The sequence below is a fragment of the Simochromis diagramma genome, unplaced genomic scaffold (assembly GCF_900408965.1).
Source record: "Simochromis diagramma unplaced genomic scaffold, fSimDia1.1 OVJJ01000343.1, whole genome shotgun sequence".
Taxonomy (NCBI): domain Eukaryota; kingdom Metazoa; phylum Chordata; class Actinopteri; order Cichliformes; family Cichlidae; genus Simochromis; species Simochromis diagramma.
In genome coordinates, this window is record NW_024386831.1 from 14990930 (window position 1) to 15008401 (window position 17472).

Genomic DNA, 17472 nt, shown 5'->3' on the forward strand with positions numbered 1-17472 from the left:
AAATACTAATCAATACTTCACATTTTTCACAGTTTAAGAACTTGGAGATGAAGGTTGATCCAAGCGCCGTGGAAAACTTGCTACAGCTTATCTATGGATTTATTCTGTCTTTACTGCTTTTAATTCTAGATTGACTAACTTAGATCCTTAATATCTAATTCATAAATTCTCTATTGATTATTAATTTAGAACCAATTAATAGTACAGTATTATTTACACTGTAGTTTGTGGTGTGTTTTTAGGTGACTAAGTAATTGTGCTACTTTGCGATGCAGAAACACATCACCCTTTGCATATAATTGTATATCTGCCATTTAACTTGGTGTTACTTGTCCAGACTAACTCATAAAACTTCAAGCTGCAGGGAACAGCTGTGATTGGGTTATGCCACCATGTGGTGAGAAATATATGACTGTGATACTGTGATATGATATTGCACATGTTTGCATTGTTTTTTTGCAGTTTTCATTTCATAACTGTCAAACGCCTGCGAGCAATGATCATGAAGCTGGCGCTACTGCTGCTGCTTTTCTGCAAACAGACTTTAGCTACATATCATATTTAAGATTTTTAAGCTCAGAAACTCTGAAATATACATAACAAGCTGGCAAAAAAGAAGATCAGTCAGCCTTTTCTTACCGACATCCATGGCTGTTTCCATGAAACTCTTCTGCCTGGAGGCAAATTCAGCAAGCAGTTTCTGCTGTCTCTCTCTAGCCCTCTGACGCCTGAAAGAAAGAAAAACAGAAATTTTTTGATAGATATGAAGTAGTTTGTTTGATAGGTCACTGAGATCATAACCAAATAAATGCCATGTGTCTATATTTCCATATAATCTAATCAACTACTGAAAGAATTTGCTTTAATTCCCCCAATCAGATTGTTTTGAGGGAGATACAATCAGTCCTGTGATAAATGATTGTCCCTCATTTACAGAAACAGCAATTTCTGATGGAAAGTGTTGCATAATATGGTGATTTTTTTCTTCCTTTTAAGAGGATTTATTATTAGCTTTCCCCTTCGAATAAATGATCCCTCAGTATTCTGGGAAAAAGTATGCCTATTGTGCAGAGCTTGCTTGATCACCCATAGCATGTGCATGTAACAGGGGCTATTTTCACACACACAGGATGTTTCTGATTTCAACAAGGCTGCGTTTTAAAATTTGGAAAAGCTGATTATTAAGCTAATCTGGTGGGTTTAGTTCTCACCAGTGCATACAAAGGCGAGAGCTGACTGTAAATTAAGTCCCTAATAAGAGGATATAAACAAATGCTGACAGGAGTGTCACAGCTCAATAGTTTCACTGATGGCTTAAGGGGTACCGACAACCAGACTGAAGAATGGCCTTCTTAGTTCTCACTGCCACCGCCTATATTGCTGTGTGACGGACACTGATCTAGTTCATGGGAACAGAAGAGGCTGTAACTTTAATTTTAGCTGTGGGGTGAAGCCAACCAACTCCAGAAGCAGACTGTTATCAAATCGCTATAAGCCGTTCCATCATCATTAAAGTAGGGGAAGGAGAGGACTAGTGGGTGAATGTGTGGTGAAAAGGCAAATCCTGCACATTTTAACTTTTCACACAGTCAATGGAGTGCATTTCCATTCAAGTACAAGATGTACAAAGCCAGCAGCAATAGAGCCACTATTTATGTGGATTTATATCGAATAAGAACATATGAAATCATTACATTAAAGCACACATTAAAGCGTATCTGCATCTTGCACATCTGGACCTCTAGTCAAGATAATTAGATTAAATAGTAAAGATCTCTTTATTTACACTCACATGTCTTATAAATGATAACAATACCATGACTTCAAAAGGTTCGATAAAGATCAATTATTGAATGCAATATCATAAAAACATAACAAAATACTACTCAACAGAAATTAAGAATAAAGTTAATGATGTAGCATGGAGGTGTGTAAATGAAAATCTGTGAAGTTATAATTACCTTTCTTCTTTGTCCATGGCTTTCTTGTCAGTGGGACTGTTCTTCTTTGGTGGTACTGGTGGACACACCTTTCCACAAATGTCCTGGATGCTGCGCTTGATTTGGCAGCTGCGCGTGGCTGCCTTGGTGAGGATACGTTCAATGGCTGTTATGCCGTCTCCGTGAGCGAGGCGGTTCGACTCGATGTCCTCTAGCCAAGATGCCGAAAGAGAGTTCTGCTTAGACGACATCTTTTGGTGGAGCTTGATGAGGAGGGACAGCATGCTTTCACGGATCTCCAGGATCTCTGTGACCAGCTGCGGGGGCGTGCCTGGCGGAACCCAGCGTGTCGAGGAGCTCTTGGGCCTGACAGCCTGCGTGGCTTCGGTGGTGCTGCGGTTGATTATCTCTTGGAACTTCCTTCTACGTTCTGCCACGAGACTGAACACCTGAGCTTCGCGAAGGTTCTAAGAAAGCATTGAAGGCAAACATTTCTTTACAAAAAGATGAAATATTTGGCCAATATAGTGAGACACCATTAGATCAAGAACCATAATCCATTATTTATCAATAAAAGTACAGGAATCTAGAAGAACACACATGAATAAATATTACATATCACACGTGAAGCTCACAATAAAGAGAAACATGACGCAGCTCTTCAAATTTCACAATTTTTTTTATGGAGCACCTAGACCATTTCCAATTATTAATATAACTAATAGTCTGGTCGACTTTGATGGATTGTAGGTCGGTGTCATTACCATATTCAGACGGGAACGTGCACGTAAAAGTCAAATAAAATGTTCATTATTTCAGCTGACATTTTATGAACACTGCAGCTGATAGCGCTGGGACAACCAGACTCCTAACGAAAATTCAAATACAAGCCATCTGAAGGATTGCCCTGACCTGACCTGACATAAAAAAAAAAGCACCTGAGCTGCACCGTTAAATAAACATACATCATACAGCCCAGTCAGGGAACATCAATCATTCTGACATGCGGTTAAAAAGCGTTTACCCCAAACCTGCATTACACACGTAATTAGTTTCAGCAGTCAAGAGGGAGGGGAACTGCTGAAGCATAGCATTACACACACATACACACACCATAACACAACAAGACAGACCTCCTTTGAAATGCATCAAAGAAACACATACAAGAGAAGTCTTTCAAAGTAGAGATAAAACAAAGGCTAATGCAGCTGACTGTTTCATTCGAGCATTAGTCTTTTCATAGAAATGAGTACAAACAGCTACCTCTCTCCAATTTCCTGAAAGACGCCTGGAGTTCTGTGGAACGAGTAAAGTAATCATGATATGAAAGTGGTGCATGAAGCAACCAGTAATGCAAGATGATAAATAAACCACATGTTTGACAGGACAGAGCTAAAAGAAGAGTTACACCCTCACTTCCAGACTAATAGATCACTAAGGCCTACAATCAGTCAAAATCTGCTGTGATTCCTATTTAAGAAGACAAAGTTTTTAGAGAATAAATCTATATAGTGGCAACAAGCCAAAAACTATCCAGACCATCCAAAACCCCATCAACAAGAGAGAGACCTTCTTTAAGTGACTCTCAGCTACTTTTTTGATTTTATCTTGACAACAAACTCTTTATTCAGAGCATTTAGTTCCATGTAGGATCACCCCTAGTGGTGCGGTAAGATATATTCTGAATACAGCATCTGATGGGTAATTTTATTTATTTATTAAACACATTTTAAAAGCAGTAATGTTTTTAGAAAAAAAATCCTGCTTTCTCATTCCTTTTCCATAGTTATGATGCAAGCTGGCAGTTAGCTTAGCACAGAGGATGGAAATAGGAATGTAACTCAAATTAATTTAAAGTTAATGCAAACAAGCACGGCCTGTCACCGAGTTTCCTTTTACCTGGCCATAAGAAGAAGCTTCGGTGCTGGTGCTGGGAGGTGCCTCTCTCTTTACCTCTGGAGCGGTCTCAGGAACCCGCACCCTGACAAAGTTGATGACATGGTGCAGATTGGAGAGGAGATTGGTGCCTGGGAACCAGCTGTCGTGACAGTGCTCCTCAATGCAAGGCTCCTAAACAAAAAAAAAAAGGAAGAAGACGACGACGACAATGACTCAGTGAGAAACTGGTTGGCACTAGGGACCTAGACAGTGAGGAAAGTGGTTACAAGTTAAACCAAGCAAATTATCTTACCTCATCCTCCTTGTTGTCTTGAATCTGGTTGTCCAAACCCAGTTCAATCAGGTACAGCACCATGCATAGCACGTGTTCAGACATGTTCTGATGATCCATCCAGATCTAGAACATGATCAAACCATTAGCTTACCCCAGAGAACAAATAACACAAGGTTTAGCTGTCAATGTGTTTGCTTTTTTTAAAGTTATTATGCATCCATAGATCAGCCTCTCATTACTGATACCAAGCCCTCAACTGACCATCTGTCAATGAATTTGTATTCTTAAATACATCTTGCCTGATCGATACTATGAAGATGTTTATTTGGTGATGCGCCAATTTTCAGCACCAGTTGCAAACCAAGTCATACTACAAACTGCAAAGAGAGACGATGGATATGGCTGTTTTATATGGCACTGGTAGTGTGTGAAAGACTCACCTTGTAAAGTAGAGTGAATATCACAATGTGCAGCGTCTTGCAGTGCAACAGCCTTATTAGACCTTTGTAACATGGGTGCAGAGGAGTCCTCTCCTTGTATGGTGGCCAGGGGTTGCCAGTGTGAATGCCAAACTGTTTCAAACTAGTGGACATCATCATCAAAAAGGAGGCGAGAAAACAAATCAAAAAGCAATTATTAGCAATAATCAATTTTTATACTCATTACATACCAAGTAATAATGAGAGAAGTCAGAGTTAGGTTGAGAGAAATAAGAGTTTGGGGAAGTGACACCGAATGCTGTTCAGAATAAATCACAAAAGATTTCAGTCTACACAACAGAAGAGCCGAGGGGCAGCACTCTATTAGTGATGATGGGATTATTATCACACGAGCCAGGGCGAGCCTGACATGTAATCCATCATATTCAAACAGTGTGAATGAGCAACATGAGGCTGGTATCAGACTCTGAAGGTGGCACAGGCAGCTTCAATATGTCTGAGAGAGAAATATGCTCTAGTTTCATCTGTACTGGACACAAAAACTGAAGAGAAAACTGAAAGCATGTACGTGAAAGAGGCGGATGAGTGATCCATCCAAGAATTACAAAGGCTCTAACCAATTGCCATTTCAAACACAGAAACAGAGCGAGCCACTTTTAGTTTAATGAGTATTTTCAGAAGCCAGAAAGAAAATTAACCCCCAAAGTATCTCCTTCACCTCCGCTGACATGTTTATCCTTGGAGACGTCTTCAGGACAATCAAAAAAAAGAAAGACTTCCACAACTGCGTTACAATTTAGCCTGAAATATTGAGCTCTCTCGACACCAATCTAATTGGAATCACTTCAACACCTAGCAGAGCTGACCTTTGTAATCATGTCCCTTCATCAGCAGAAAGAGAGACGACCTGATTTTTGTCATGACTGAACATGAAAACGGCAACAAAACTACTGCCGAGCAAAGGAAACATTTATACAGAGTTTAGAAGGTGACAGAAAACAGAAATGTGTGGGGAAAATCAAACTTACAATGCTGCATATCTGTCCATTGCGGACTGGACATCACGGCGATAGACTGTTCTGAGAACGACCATGATGGGGTCAAACTCTTTCTCCCACACTTCAGCTAGTGAAAAAAAGGAAGAGAAATGCTTTGCAATCTCAGGTACAAAGTGACACAGTTTCACGTTTTCCCTGTTTTTCACCTTTCACCATCATAAGTGGTGTAAGTCTGCCCCCAAGTGGTGCCCTGAGGACATAGATCTAGTGCAAAAGATTGAGCCCCATTCTTAACTATAACAGGGAGCGGTCTAAAAAGCAATAGAATAGATTTAACATATGTTAGTTTTTAAGTGACAACATTTATTCTTTCCGTGAACTGGATAAGACAATTAGTTATTTCACAAGAATGCACCAACCATAATGTGTGTATATTACCTCATATGCTTCTTGCTGGAGAACAAAGTAAACTCCCTAGAAATCAGATATCAGCTTTGTGATTAAAGTGACTGCTGTTGGTTTGAAAAACTATTTGCTGTAAGTTCTAGGCCATAAAACAAAAATAAGACAATATTTAAAAATATGATAAAAATATATATTTTATCATAATTTCTACTCAAAGCTCAGTGACCAGCTCATTAGATCTAGTCTTAAAAAGCTCTTAAATATTACAGTCTTTTTGGGTGCTGATTTAGCTCACTGGGTTGAGCAGGCAACCCATTAGCTGCAAGTCTAAAGCACAGACCCGGGTTTGACTCTGTCCTGACGCCTGTGTCTCTTCCCCCTGGTCTTTCTCCCAGCTTTCCTGTGTTATCTTGGCAATCCTATCAAATAACAGCTAAAAAAGCCTCCAAAAATATATTAAAATATTACACGCATTCTTAAAGCTAATGTTAATGTTGGCCAGTGGAGGGCAGCAGACATATCTTCATGCTGCTCAGATGATGATGATGCTATCACCAAGCAGAAAGCCCTCAGCGAGGACATGAACCCAGAATTGTTAAAACCCACAAACAAGCCATGAACTAAACACCAGTTATTTGCAATGTTGTTTATTTCCGTCCCACTGTGACTACAACTGTTGATGAAAATTTTGTTTAGCTGCTGGTGGAAAAACGTCAAATAGATTCTTAGGTTTCATATTTTAACTAAACTACTTCTATAACAGTATCAACGACATAGACGCAATTCTGTGTAACGTCTGCCTTTACCATACCAGACATTTCTGTAAAATCTGTAACAACACTTTTATAAACATCTGTTACTTTTTTTTAAGATCTGTTAGGAAATCCTGCCTTCTCCTTCACGAGAATATCCTACCTTTGGGTGTGTACATGCCCTGCTGCATGGATCCTCCAGGCTCAAACACAGGTGCTTTGAAGTCGGCTACAGCAGAGAGCATATCCTCAAAACTACAGCTACCGGGTACAATGCCACTCTTTGGGTTGGGATTTTCAGGAATCTACGAAAAATCTCTTAAGGAAAAATAAAACATATATAAATACATATATACTGTGGATAACTGAATACAGTTTCTCTTCAGAAAGTATTTGTTAATGACTGAAGGATACAAGGTCTAAGAGTGCGCTGTGCGTACGATCGTTCATGCACAACTGAGAGACCATTTCAGCCCGAAGGATCTCATCATCGGTCATCCCTGTCGGTGAAAATGAGAAGAAGAGTGTGAAGGCAAACTGACAGTGAGGGGATCTGACTTTCACCAGTACAGAAACTTGACAAAATAGGAGAAATGGCTGACAATATGTAATCTTAAAAATTTTAGTGCTGGCTGTCTTGGCAATAACCAAGCCAGAGGTGGTTACAGGCCACAGAGTTACAGAGTGGGGAAACAAAAGAAACTTTTTGTTTTAATAAAGGAATCAGGCAGTGCTGTTTGCTGCCCACATCATGAGTCAGCAAACCACAGCGAGTCGGTTACCTCGCTATGGTAACTGACCGGCTGAAACCCAGAGCCACTGACCACTGTCACGATTTGTAGATGCTTTTCTGATTGAGTGCAGCAGTAAATCGTAATCTCACTGACAAACATGTTACATTTCGTGCCACTGGAGAAGATATGCTCACAATTTGTGTTTCAGGAGCTAAATACTTTTTTAACCTAAAGCCACTATACTGGTATTTTTTTTTCCTGGGAGCTTACAAAGTTTATAAAAGTACAAGTGTATCACTGAAGCACAGGCTCAATCACCAGTTGGTTACATCTTTCTGAGACCGTAATGAAACAGACATTTAATTTTATGTCTTAAATAAATGAATAATTAGGAACAACTTACAGGTCTATTCTTTCAATAAATTCAAAATGATCTATGAAAAACTTCAAGATTGCCACTTTAAACACCAGTAAGAGCTCAGTTTTGAGGTTTGGCAAGATAATTATGAACTGAGGAGTTTTTTTTAAAAACAGACTGTGACCACTATCTCTTTAACATAATGCAGTTTTGTAATGCAGTGTTCTGTAATATGGATGAATAAGTCAGCAGAACATCTGAAAGCACTATCTCCCTAGGGAGAAATTGTATCACAGTTATATTTCAATATATGCAAAGAGAGGAGTGTCAATGTAGGCCTTTTGCGTCAGAGTATAATTTACAAAGTCCTTGGTTATCTCCATGAACAAATACTAGAAATAGTTCAAATGATATTTTCAGCCAAGTAAAGGACTTCATTGGAGAGTTTTACGTGAAAAAGTCACTTCTTATTGTAATACAGCAAAGAAAAACACTCCTGGGATGAGTGCCAAATACAGGAAAACTGCACCAGCAAAGAGAAACAATGGTTACATGAACTCGTGCCAACAGCGACACGACCTACCAGCTATCAACACCTCGCAGAGCCTCAGCAAATGATTTATTAGCTCTAGGGTAACTCTATATACCGTAAGGTAGTTTGCTACTCTGATAAAGATGCTGCACAGCCCTCTGCTGTACCACTCACCCAAATGAATGCGAAGGCTTGTTAGTATGACCAGAAAGGTAAGTGCTCCTTCTAGCATTGGTCTCTCTTGCTCAGAGTCCAACACGGCATTCTGATGCTGAGACGCCATGGTCAACAGGTCGACTACTTTAAACCTGCATCAGAGGACAGTTTATAAACCAGATGTTACCCATCTGCAAATGTTAAATGTTTTATGTAGCATAATATTATCAGAAATATAGCTTACCTCTCAAAAACACTTGAGATAAAGTAGTCAGGGTCTAGTCTTGATGCACAAACCTTCAATAATAAAAGAGAGAAAGCAGACTTAAAAACTAAATTGAAATTACAAAAGAAATACATATATACACACACGAGTGACACTCATAGCAAGTATTGTCTGTGAAGCAGGAGTCCTCACCTGCAGCAGATAGATGTCAGGATCAATCATGGAGTTGCAGAAGTGGGACTGCACGTAAGTCATAGCCTGTCCCTTAATCTGCAGTCCATTCCTCACCCACATGTTGCTATGGATTTCTGACAGGCACGCCTACAGTCACATAGAACAAAGTGTTAATTGAGTGAGGAGTCTCTGCAGACCAGTGTTAGACGTGGTAGGCTGGAATCACTTAACCTTCTCCTAACCTGAAGCCACGTAGTCTGCAAATACTTTTACTTGTTACAATAAGTGCATGGACACAGATGTGCATTAGACATGCAGGTAAAACCAAATCTATTGTCTTCCACTGTTATACCTGGATCTGGAGTGGATGCACCATGATCTTCATCAACATCTCTTGGTCAGGAAGGAGGCTGTCCAGATCCAGTCCTTGGCATTTTACAGCCTGGGGATTTTGAACCAAACAATCAACTTTAAAAACACATAAACACAGACACCAAAGAGAATAGACTGTGCACTAAAAGATGAGGTGGCATACCTTACTGAGGAACATGGCGTAGTAGCGGTGGAGTGGCAGGTGAAATGTCACTTGATTCGGAGCAGGCTATGACAGATACGCAGACATTTATGTGAAACAGCGGAGGGAAAATATTACTTGTAAATACGGCAGTTTGCCATTAATATACCTCATCAATGAAGCCAATGGCATCAAACCAGATCTGCAAGGTCTCCAGACAGTATCGAACCACAGTTTTAGTGTATTCTTGTGTTTCCTGGTAACACATAAAATCAGATGTTAAAAATTTGATATAGTATTATGTAGTAAGTGATTGCAGCTTGGGGTGCTTATAACGCATGTTCCATTAATCCTGTGAGTGAGACTTACTTTGACTTTGCAGTGTGTTAAGAGACCCCACATTGGTTGTGCACAGGCCTCAAGCTCTGCTGCGAATGCTGCATAGTACGTCTGAGACTCAAATTCCACATGTTCATTCAACTCCCGCTTATTCAGATTCATACCTATGACAGCAGCAGAATGGTTATAACCTGTTATGCACAACTTCTCAATGCACATAAAAAGTTTAAAATACAAGTCTGCGTTTTTAAAATTCAACATTTCCCCTCATATTTATATGTAACATAATAAAATGTCAACAAGTATGTGAATTACAAAACTCTCTATTGAATGTGTCAGTTTGTGGCTCGCATGGATACAGGGTAATAGTGACACTGTCCTCATAGCGTCAGCAAGAGGATACTCAGGCCCACTATACAAGGGTGAGCGTTATTTTTAGGATTGTGGTAGAGTGCAGTAAAAAGCCAGCAGCACCAACCACAATTCAAATCCAGTGATAAAGAATCTATCGCACCACAACTCTGCTTTTTGGTTGAACTGTTTAAAAGGAGGGCAACAAATCTCCTTCTGAATAAGCCCAGAAGTTTAAATAAATCTGCAGGAACACGCTTTTAAATCAAGCGTTGTGTTTGACCTGACTGTGACTGAATAACAAAAACTAGATCTATTACACTGATATCCATGTGGTTTGATATCTCTGAACCCACCATACCAACAATAGATGGGATACAAGCATTGTCTGAAATTAACTTTCTGAGTCACAGATGAAAATACTCACTAGCCTCACACTGACTATAATAACAAAATCACTTTTGTGGTGTAAGTACATTTGTTTGAGTACATTTCATTGGGATAACATAGCATTAATTTAACAAAGGCGGCTAGGGGAAAATTTGAAGCTTTTTTCTTTAAATCAAGAATTAATTAATACAAGCCACAATCTAATCCAGTGATCTTAAAGTGTAAGTAAGTGTAAGAAAGTAATAGGACTTACCTTGGAAAAACGACACAAAGCTCATCCACAGCATCAACAATGAGTGGTCTTCCAGGAACTTTTTCGCTACACTTTGGTGTGAGAGGATGTTAATGAAATCACTAACTAGGGGCCAGTAGGTGTTGTTCTTCAATAGTGCTTCACTGCAGTTCACCACAACATGCCGATTGTTCTCTTCATCTAAAAAAGAAAGACAGCGAGACAGGAAACACTGACAATTGGAATCAAATCGTATTTAGGAATCTGCAAGAAAATAAACATAAAGAAATACATAGACATGGGTCAATGTGTTATTTAAATCAACACCTGGCTGTTATTATAACACTGCCAACAATGATGAGTGCAGCATTAAAAAGGAGTCTACGCCAGTGCTACTGCTCAGCCTCCTAGTAGATACCTATGGTATCAATTTCAAACTCCTAGGTGACTTCCTTCTCAAGTTACCGCATTTGCAAAATTTTCAGAAAACTTGACCTCCGACCTTAACCTTGAGGTCTAGGTCACTGAGATTCAAACTTGTCTAACAACTATGGTATTAATTTTAAACTCGCCATGTTCTCACGTCATCGCACCCACAAACTTGGGTGCCCACGTCATCCACTCACCCAACAGGTAAAGATTCAAGCTCATTTTACTTGGAGCCAGCAATGAAATGAAACATCTGTGCAGGCTATACAAGCACCAAGAATGATTAAAAACATAGAGCAAAATTAGCAGCTGTTCTTTGTTCTTTAGGAAGCATTTATATTTAATTATTGCTTTAGAAAACTCAGTGGCTAAACTCAGTTTTATTATTAAGTTCAAGACAAAAATATCAACAATGAATAACCTGGAAAATACCATTTAAAAAAAGAAAACAAAAAAAACCTTCTCATGTTTAATAATACAACCCGAGTGAGCATTTATCAAAATAGTGAGCAAACTGGCCGACTTACCCTGAAGCTCACTTTTAATAAGGCAACTCTCCATCATGTACAGGAGGACTGTGACCATGATGTCCAGCAGCTGACACTCCTCTGTGACATGTCGAGCCAGCTCCTCGTTGCTGAACAGCTGCACACTAATGTGCACGATGCGGTTGGACATCGTATCCGACTCGTGGCTTTTCATCAGCGTTTTCATGATGAAAGCGTAATGTTGGACAAATGTTTTTGTAAAGGTGATCTGCCAGAGAGAAAGACAAGAAGCCCATAACACGATTAAGGCTTGCCTTCAAAAACTCATACATACTGAGCTTTTTTAAGCCCAGTTTGATATTGAAAAGGCATGATGAAAAGGCAATGCATGAATCCCAAAGCACAGAAGGTAAGATTCTTATATTAAACACAGGAAACATAATTTCAAATATGTGCATGTAATCCCAGCTCAAGCTTTAAACAACTGAAACGTTCCAATTTCAGGCTGTGTATGGTGTAACTGGGACCAGATATCCATAATACGGTTATTTCAGGCTGTGACCACACTTCTCTGGTGTTCAAACCTTCTGTTTACGAAGGGCAACCAATCAGAAGAAAGCTGGCTTTAACGGAGGAGGAAGGAGGGGAGGAAGTTGCACCAAGGTCTAAGCTCAAAAAGGATTTTTTTCCTGTAAATCATTTACTTTACTAGAGTAGTTTTGCAAGGACAAAAATACTGAGATGCAATAAGAATTTAATAAACCATCTATTTAAAAAAAAAAAAAAAAAAAGTCAGAAATGTCTTGTGCGATTTCAACAATGCGTCAGTTTTGCCACATTCAGTTGCTGTAAACTCATAAAGAAACACTACTGTTGTAAATGTGTGGGTGCAGGTCCTTGGCTTAACAATACCACTTTGGTGTCATGCAGCAGGTTGTGGTTAATGCGTTCGTCAGCAAGAAGATGATGACGATAATTCCCATCTCTAATTTGTTCTCAATGACATGCAAACAGCTTTCTGGTGCAGAACGAAGCCAAACGAAATGACACCCTTTGGAGGCCTTTGTGGGCCACTTTTAGCCTGTGAGCTGTATAACTGCTCCTGGTCTGCACCATGTCATAGGAAGGAATCATTTAACCTCCAAGGACCTGGCGTCCACATATGTGGACATCACATTTCAGGCCCTTGTAGACCAAAATACTTAATTTTTCTGAGAGCCTGATATCCACTTACAAGGACATTATACTGCTACTGTTCTATCGAAATTTTAAACGAATATCCTCATATGTGGCTCTTATTTTTCTAAGAAACAAAAATCAGGTAAAAAAAAAAAGCTGGTAATTCTTTGTTTTTACATTCATCGGGTCCCAATATGCCCAAATATCAAAGAGAAATTAAAAATGCATGCCGTGGAAGAGTTTGGGTCTTAGGAGGTTAAAATTAAGATCAGACAGGCATCTGAAAGGTGGTATGCGGCATTAATTTTTGCACATGAAAAATTGGAAAAGAAAATACCTTGTAATCTTGATCTGGCAACATGTTTAATAAGAAGGTGACCATCTTCTGAGGAAACTCGTACTTTATTGTCCAAAACAGCAACTCTTCCAGGAAGCATTTATGCTTCAGAGATTCAATAATACAAGGGTCTGAGGACAATAAAGAGACATAATGAATACACAGTTCAGCTCAGTTCACACATTATAGTGTGAATGCCTTTCTTTTCATGCACCTTTGGTACTGCTACTCAGCTTAACCCTCTTCCTCTGACCAACAGACTGTCCACCATCTTGATCCTCCTTGGAAGAAAACACAAAACAACATAAATTTCAAGAAGTCTGCAAATTTTCATTAAGGCATCAACTGAGCATTTTTTGACTGAGCATAAATTAGAAACAACATTAATGTTGCACAGGTCAGTGATATGGCTTTACCAGTTTTATAAAAAGAGGAATTAAAAAAACTTATTACTTAAAATAACACACATTCATTATCAGGTCAGTGTCATTTTAAGCATTAGGTTAACATACCTCTTTACTTGGCTCGTCTGGACTCCCTGGTCCGCTGTTTCCTAACAAAACAAATGGACTAATTACTATTTAGCAACAGTTAGAACATATGTCACCTGTTATTATAGCACCAACAAACTTATTTATGAAATGTTTGGTCTCTTATTCACTGTACGTGCATTTATTTATACATTTTTAAAAAGTACTGCATGTGTAATGTATATAAAACTTGGTAGAAAAAGAATCTAATATATGTTTATAGGAATGTGGACTGGTTTACAATACTAAAATGTATTCAAATAAAAATAATAATTAATAACAAATGGAGAGTATTATGATTTTTTTCTTTTTATCTTAAAGATGTGAAGCAGATGGATGATTATTGAAAAAAACAAAAAAAAAAAAAACATGTCATCTTACCTAACAGGACCATCGCGCCTGCACCTCCTTCAGCCCCAACACCAACATCAGCAGCAGCACTCTGGCCTTTTTCCTCCACTGATACCAGACCTGAATTCTTCAGTGCTGACAAATACTTGTCATAGTTCTTCTTAGCATACAAATTCTCCTCTTGGCCTGCAACAGTTAAGCAGTGAGCAAGAAAACCTTCTAATTTCTTTTTTTTTTTTTTTTTGGTTCAGATATATCAAGTAAAATATTTTTCACAATTAGTACATTGCTGACCTAAAATTACAAAAAAAAAAAAAAAAAAAAAATCAGTGGTAATGCTCTGTTAATTGAGCCCAAACCCTAAGCTGGATATTTACCCATGCTCAGCTCCTTGAATGCCTGCTGATTGGTCAAGATTTTTGTCAGCACAGTCCTCATTGCTCCTCCCATCTTTGTAAGCTCCTCAAGGAAGGAGATCTGAGGCTCCAGCTGTTGCAGGACTTTCTGTAGATCTCTCTCAGTTGAGGTGTCTGGTAAAACAAGATAAGAGATGCGAGACCCGTGAGACCCAGCACTCAGTGAAAGTAACTCTATGTGTAAATAGTTGTATAACACTTGTATAAGGCTTGCACAGCAGCTCATGTTTTCCATCTTATATAATATCATATCAGATGTAAACCACTGAAGTTAAAGCGAATGAAAGTGTCTGGTGTTGTACCTTTAATTGGTGACAACCACACATTAAAGTTACAGGTTCAGTTTACGTTGGTTAATAAGTATTGTACTTCATGTGTCTGTCATGACTGTTTTCACCTGGTTCAACATATCCATCTCTCAGATACTGTATGATACACAGGATAAAGCGGGGAAGAACCATCTCAGACATCAAGAGCAGGTCTCTGGGAATTAAGGGGATATTTTCCCCAGTTCTCAACCGATGCCTTCGACAAAACCTGTCAGGGGAAAGGAAATGTTTTTTTAAAACAGTGTCACACAGAAAGGTACATTTGACCGCTCCTGCTGTTCCTTCATGTGCACTAAAAGAAGATAAAGTTGGTCAAGAAACTGTTAGCATGTTTTAATTATCAGGTAGAAATTGAGTACAATTTGCATTCAGCTTCTGAAACAGCCCAGAAGTCTGAGCAGAAGAGTTTTCCTTTTGGTTTATTTCATGAATATATTGTTGTGATATTTACTGGATTGGGCTTTGGGTAATAATGGTTGATTGAAGTGGGAACTAAAGGGTTATTTACAGCAGCCCACACACTACCACACCTCTTTCTCATACATCATTAAATATCCATACACAAATTTTATGAGCTAATGAATCAGTATGACACAAAAACATAGTCTAACATATGAATAATTTGTTATTGAAGCTCATAAGACTGTAATATTTAAAAAAAATGATCATCTGTTCATAACACTTAGAATTATATATCTACATTCATATAATCTGTTTATAGAGATTTCATAATCTATAAATAACGCATGTAAAGTGCATTACTGCTCAATTCCACATATTTACAACCCTGATATATACATCACATATTTATAAAGATGTAGTCCAATCTTACTCTTTACATCATCCAAAATGACATACGTTTCTATATAATTTATGCACAAGTATGTATATGTTCACATATGTATTAGTGTGTGTGTGTGTGTGTGTGTGTGTGTCAGTATAAGTACACTTTATGCACCATTTGAGGGACTATAACTATAATTTCGTTATGCTTACTTAATAGCACTAAAGACTCTTGCATGTTGAATCTCTATATAGGTTTTTACTCAGTTACCCAGTATTTTGCTTTCCACGTAACAAACTAAATTATCATCTCACGATAATCAGGCCAACTCTGGAAGCAGGCTAATAGTTTACTACATTATTTTATCTAAACCGCGAGTGGAAATTAAGTTTTATGATTAGAAGGAAACTGTAATCAAGAACAGAGATATGATGTTGAGTCAGAGAGTAACAGAGACAGTCGCTGTTTAAACATTAAAATAAAATGATGACACTTACTTAACGATCATTCAGACTTTGACAGCAGAAAGGAGACCACACCATATCTAAACAGCCACAGACAGAGGCACACGGAAACCTGTAGCTACACCTCCCAGTATGATCGTTGGAGTTTAGCTAGCCTAGGTAACCCTTAGCCCGTGGGTTGTATTTATAAATGACAGGAGTATCGCTAGATTGAAAAATGTTGTCCGCCTGCAACAGCGTCTCATAAATTTATATGGAAACTGTCATTGACAACACACATGAGAAAATGTCACTGGCTGCGCCGGTTAGCATACCCGGGTTAGCTAGCTCGGACTTACCCACTCTCTCGCATGACATTACTGTCTCCACAGTCACAGGCCCCACCAGCCTGGCTCCGGAACATGTTGAAATCATGGCCCGTGTGGTCTCCGTTATTGAAGCACTCAGCACACAACGACATGCACGGAGAGATGCCACAGGTCCGGCATCGATATGCCACGAAATTAGCCGTCCAAACCAAGCCGCACAGAGTCGCGTTGTCATAGGAGCGCACCGTTTTGCAGAACTCATCGAAACCTTCGCCTCCTGCAATCAGACATTTACACCAGTCAAGAGCTTCTCCGTCCGCCGCTGGTTTTTCGGGATTCAGTACAGCGTCAAGAAGCTCCTGTAGTTGCCGGACTCCGGAGCTATTGTCAGTCCGGTTTAAGTCTGCCTTCAAGTGGGCAGCAGTGGCTTTCTTGTCCCGGCGCAGCAGCGACGCCGCCATCATGCACTCTGGCTTGTTGTCCACAAATTTATTTTTGTTGTCTTGTTTCCATGTTCTCGGGTTTTCTCGCGATACGGCTGATTACGTCGTTGTTGGCTAGAGAATTTCCTGAAGTAATTTCCGCTCGTTGTACTTCATGTACTGGAAATAAATCTACACAGTATTTGACCTACTTAAACCTAGTATTGGAATTTGGTGTTATGGAGTCCGTTATTATTTAAACATTTGAAGCTGTTATATTGGGTTGTTAGGGATTTCTTTTCTTTTCGTTTATTTTTTGTGGGGGTTGAGTTTTGAATCTTTATCAGCATTCTTTTTATTTTTTGTAGACACATCTAATAGGAGAGGGGAAAAACAAAAAAATCGCAAGAACTAACAAAAATCTAAGTGTGTAAAAAATATCTATCACATAATTTAGCTTTAAGCAATAAGACGTAAGGTACATATAATATAATATAATATAATATAATATAATATAATATAATATAATATATATTGTTATGTTATGTTAATATATGTTCAATTTTGATACGACATGAGAAGGTAAGGAATGGTAGAAAACTTTGCAAGGGTGGTGCAGGACATGTATGATGACAGTGAGATGGTGAGAACTGCCCCTGCTTGTTTCCAGTGGTCGGGACTCTTCATGGACCATGACGTTTGCAGATTACATCGTGATCTA

At 38.9% G+C, this 17472-nt stretch overlaps 1 protein-coding gene across 2 annotated transcripts in view; it reads right to left on the minus strand.

The window, feature by feature from the left end:
- ubr3 (ubiquitin protein ligase E3 component n-recognin 3) overlaps positions 1–16972 on the minus strand; it is a 37574-nt gene extending 20602 nt beyond the window's left edge. The window contains exons 1-25 of one of the 2 annotated variants that reach the window (XM_040028128.1): positions 16360–16972; positions 14842–14981; positions 14406–14558; positions 14059–14214; positions 13660–13700; positions 13362–13428; positions 13148–13278; positions 11671–11899; positions 10736–10915; positions 9772–9905; positions 9572–9658; positions 9424–9489; positions 9241–9330; positions 8907–9035; positions 8733–8785; positions 8507–8640; positions 7123–7208; positions 6872–7013; positions 5582–5678; positions 4554–4695; positions 4132–4236; positions 3840–4010; positions 3204–3236; positions 1962–2407; positions 640–728 (exon numbers count right to left, since the gene is read on the minus strand). In XM_040028128.1, the coding sequence (XP_039884062.1) occupies positions 640–728; positions 1962–2407; positions 3204–3236; positions 3840–4010; positions 4132–4236; positions 4554–4695; positions 5582–5678; positions 6872–7013; positions 7123–7208; positions 8507–8640; positions 8733–8785; positions 8907–9035; positions 9241–9330; positions 9424–9489; positions 9572–9658; positions 9772–9905; positions 10736–10915; positions 11671–11899; positions 13148–13278; positions 13362–13428; positions 13660–13700; positions 14059–14214; positions 14406–14558; positions 14842–14981; positions 16360–16793 (3535 nt within the window). In that variant the 5' untranslated portion in view covers positions 16794–16972. The remainder of the gene's footprint in view (positions 1–639; positions 729–1961; positions 2408–3203; positions 3237–3839; positions 4011–4131; positions 4237–4553; positions 4696–5581; positions 5679–6871; positions 7014–7122; positions 7209–8506; positions 8641–8732; positions 8786–8906; positions 9036–9240; positions 9331–9423; positions 9490–9571; positions 9659–9771; positions 9906–10735; positions 10916–11670; positions 11900–13147; positions 13279–13361; positions 13429–13659; positions 13701–14058; positions 14215–14405; positions 14559–14841; positions 14982–16359) is intronic. The other variant, XM_040028129.1, reaches the window with a different exon arrangement.
- Positions 16973–17472: the final 500 nt, after the last annotated feature.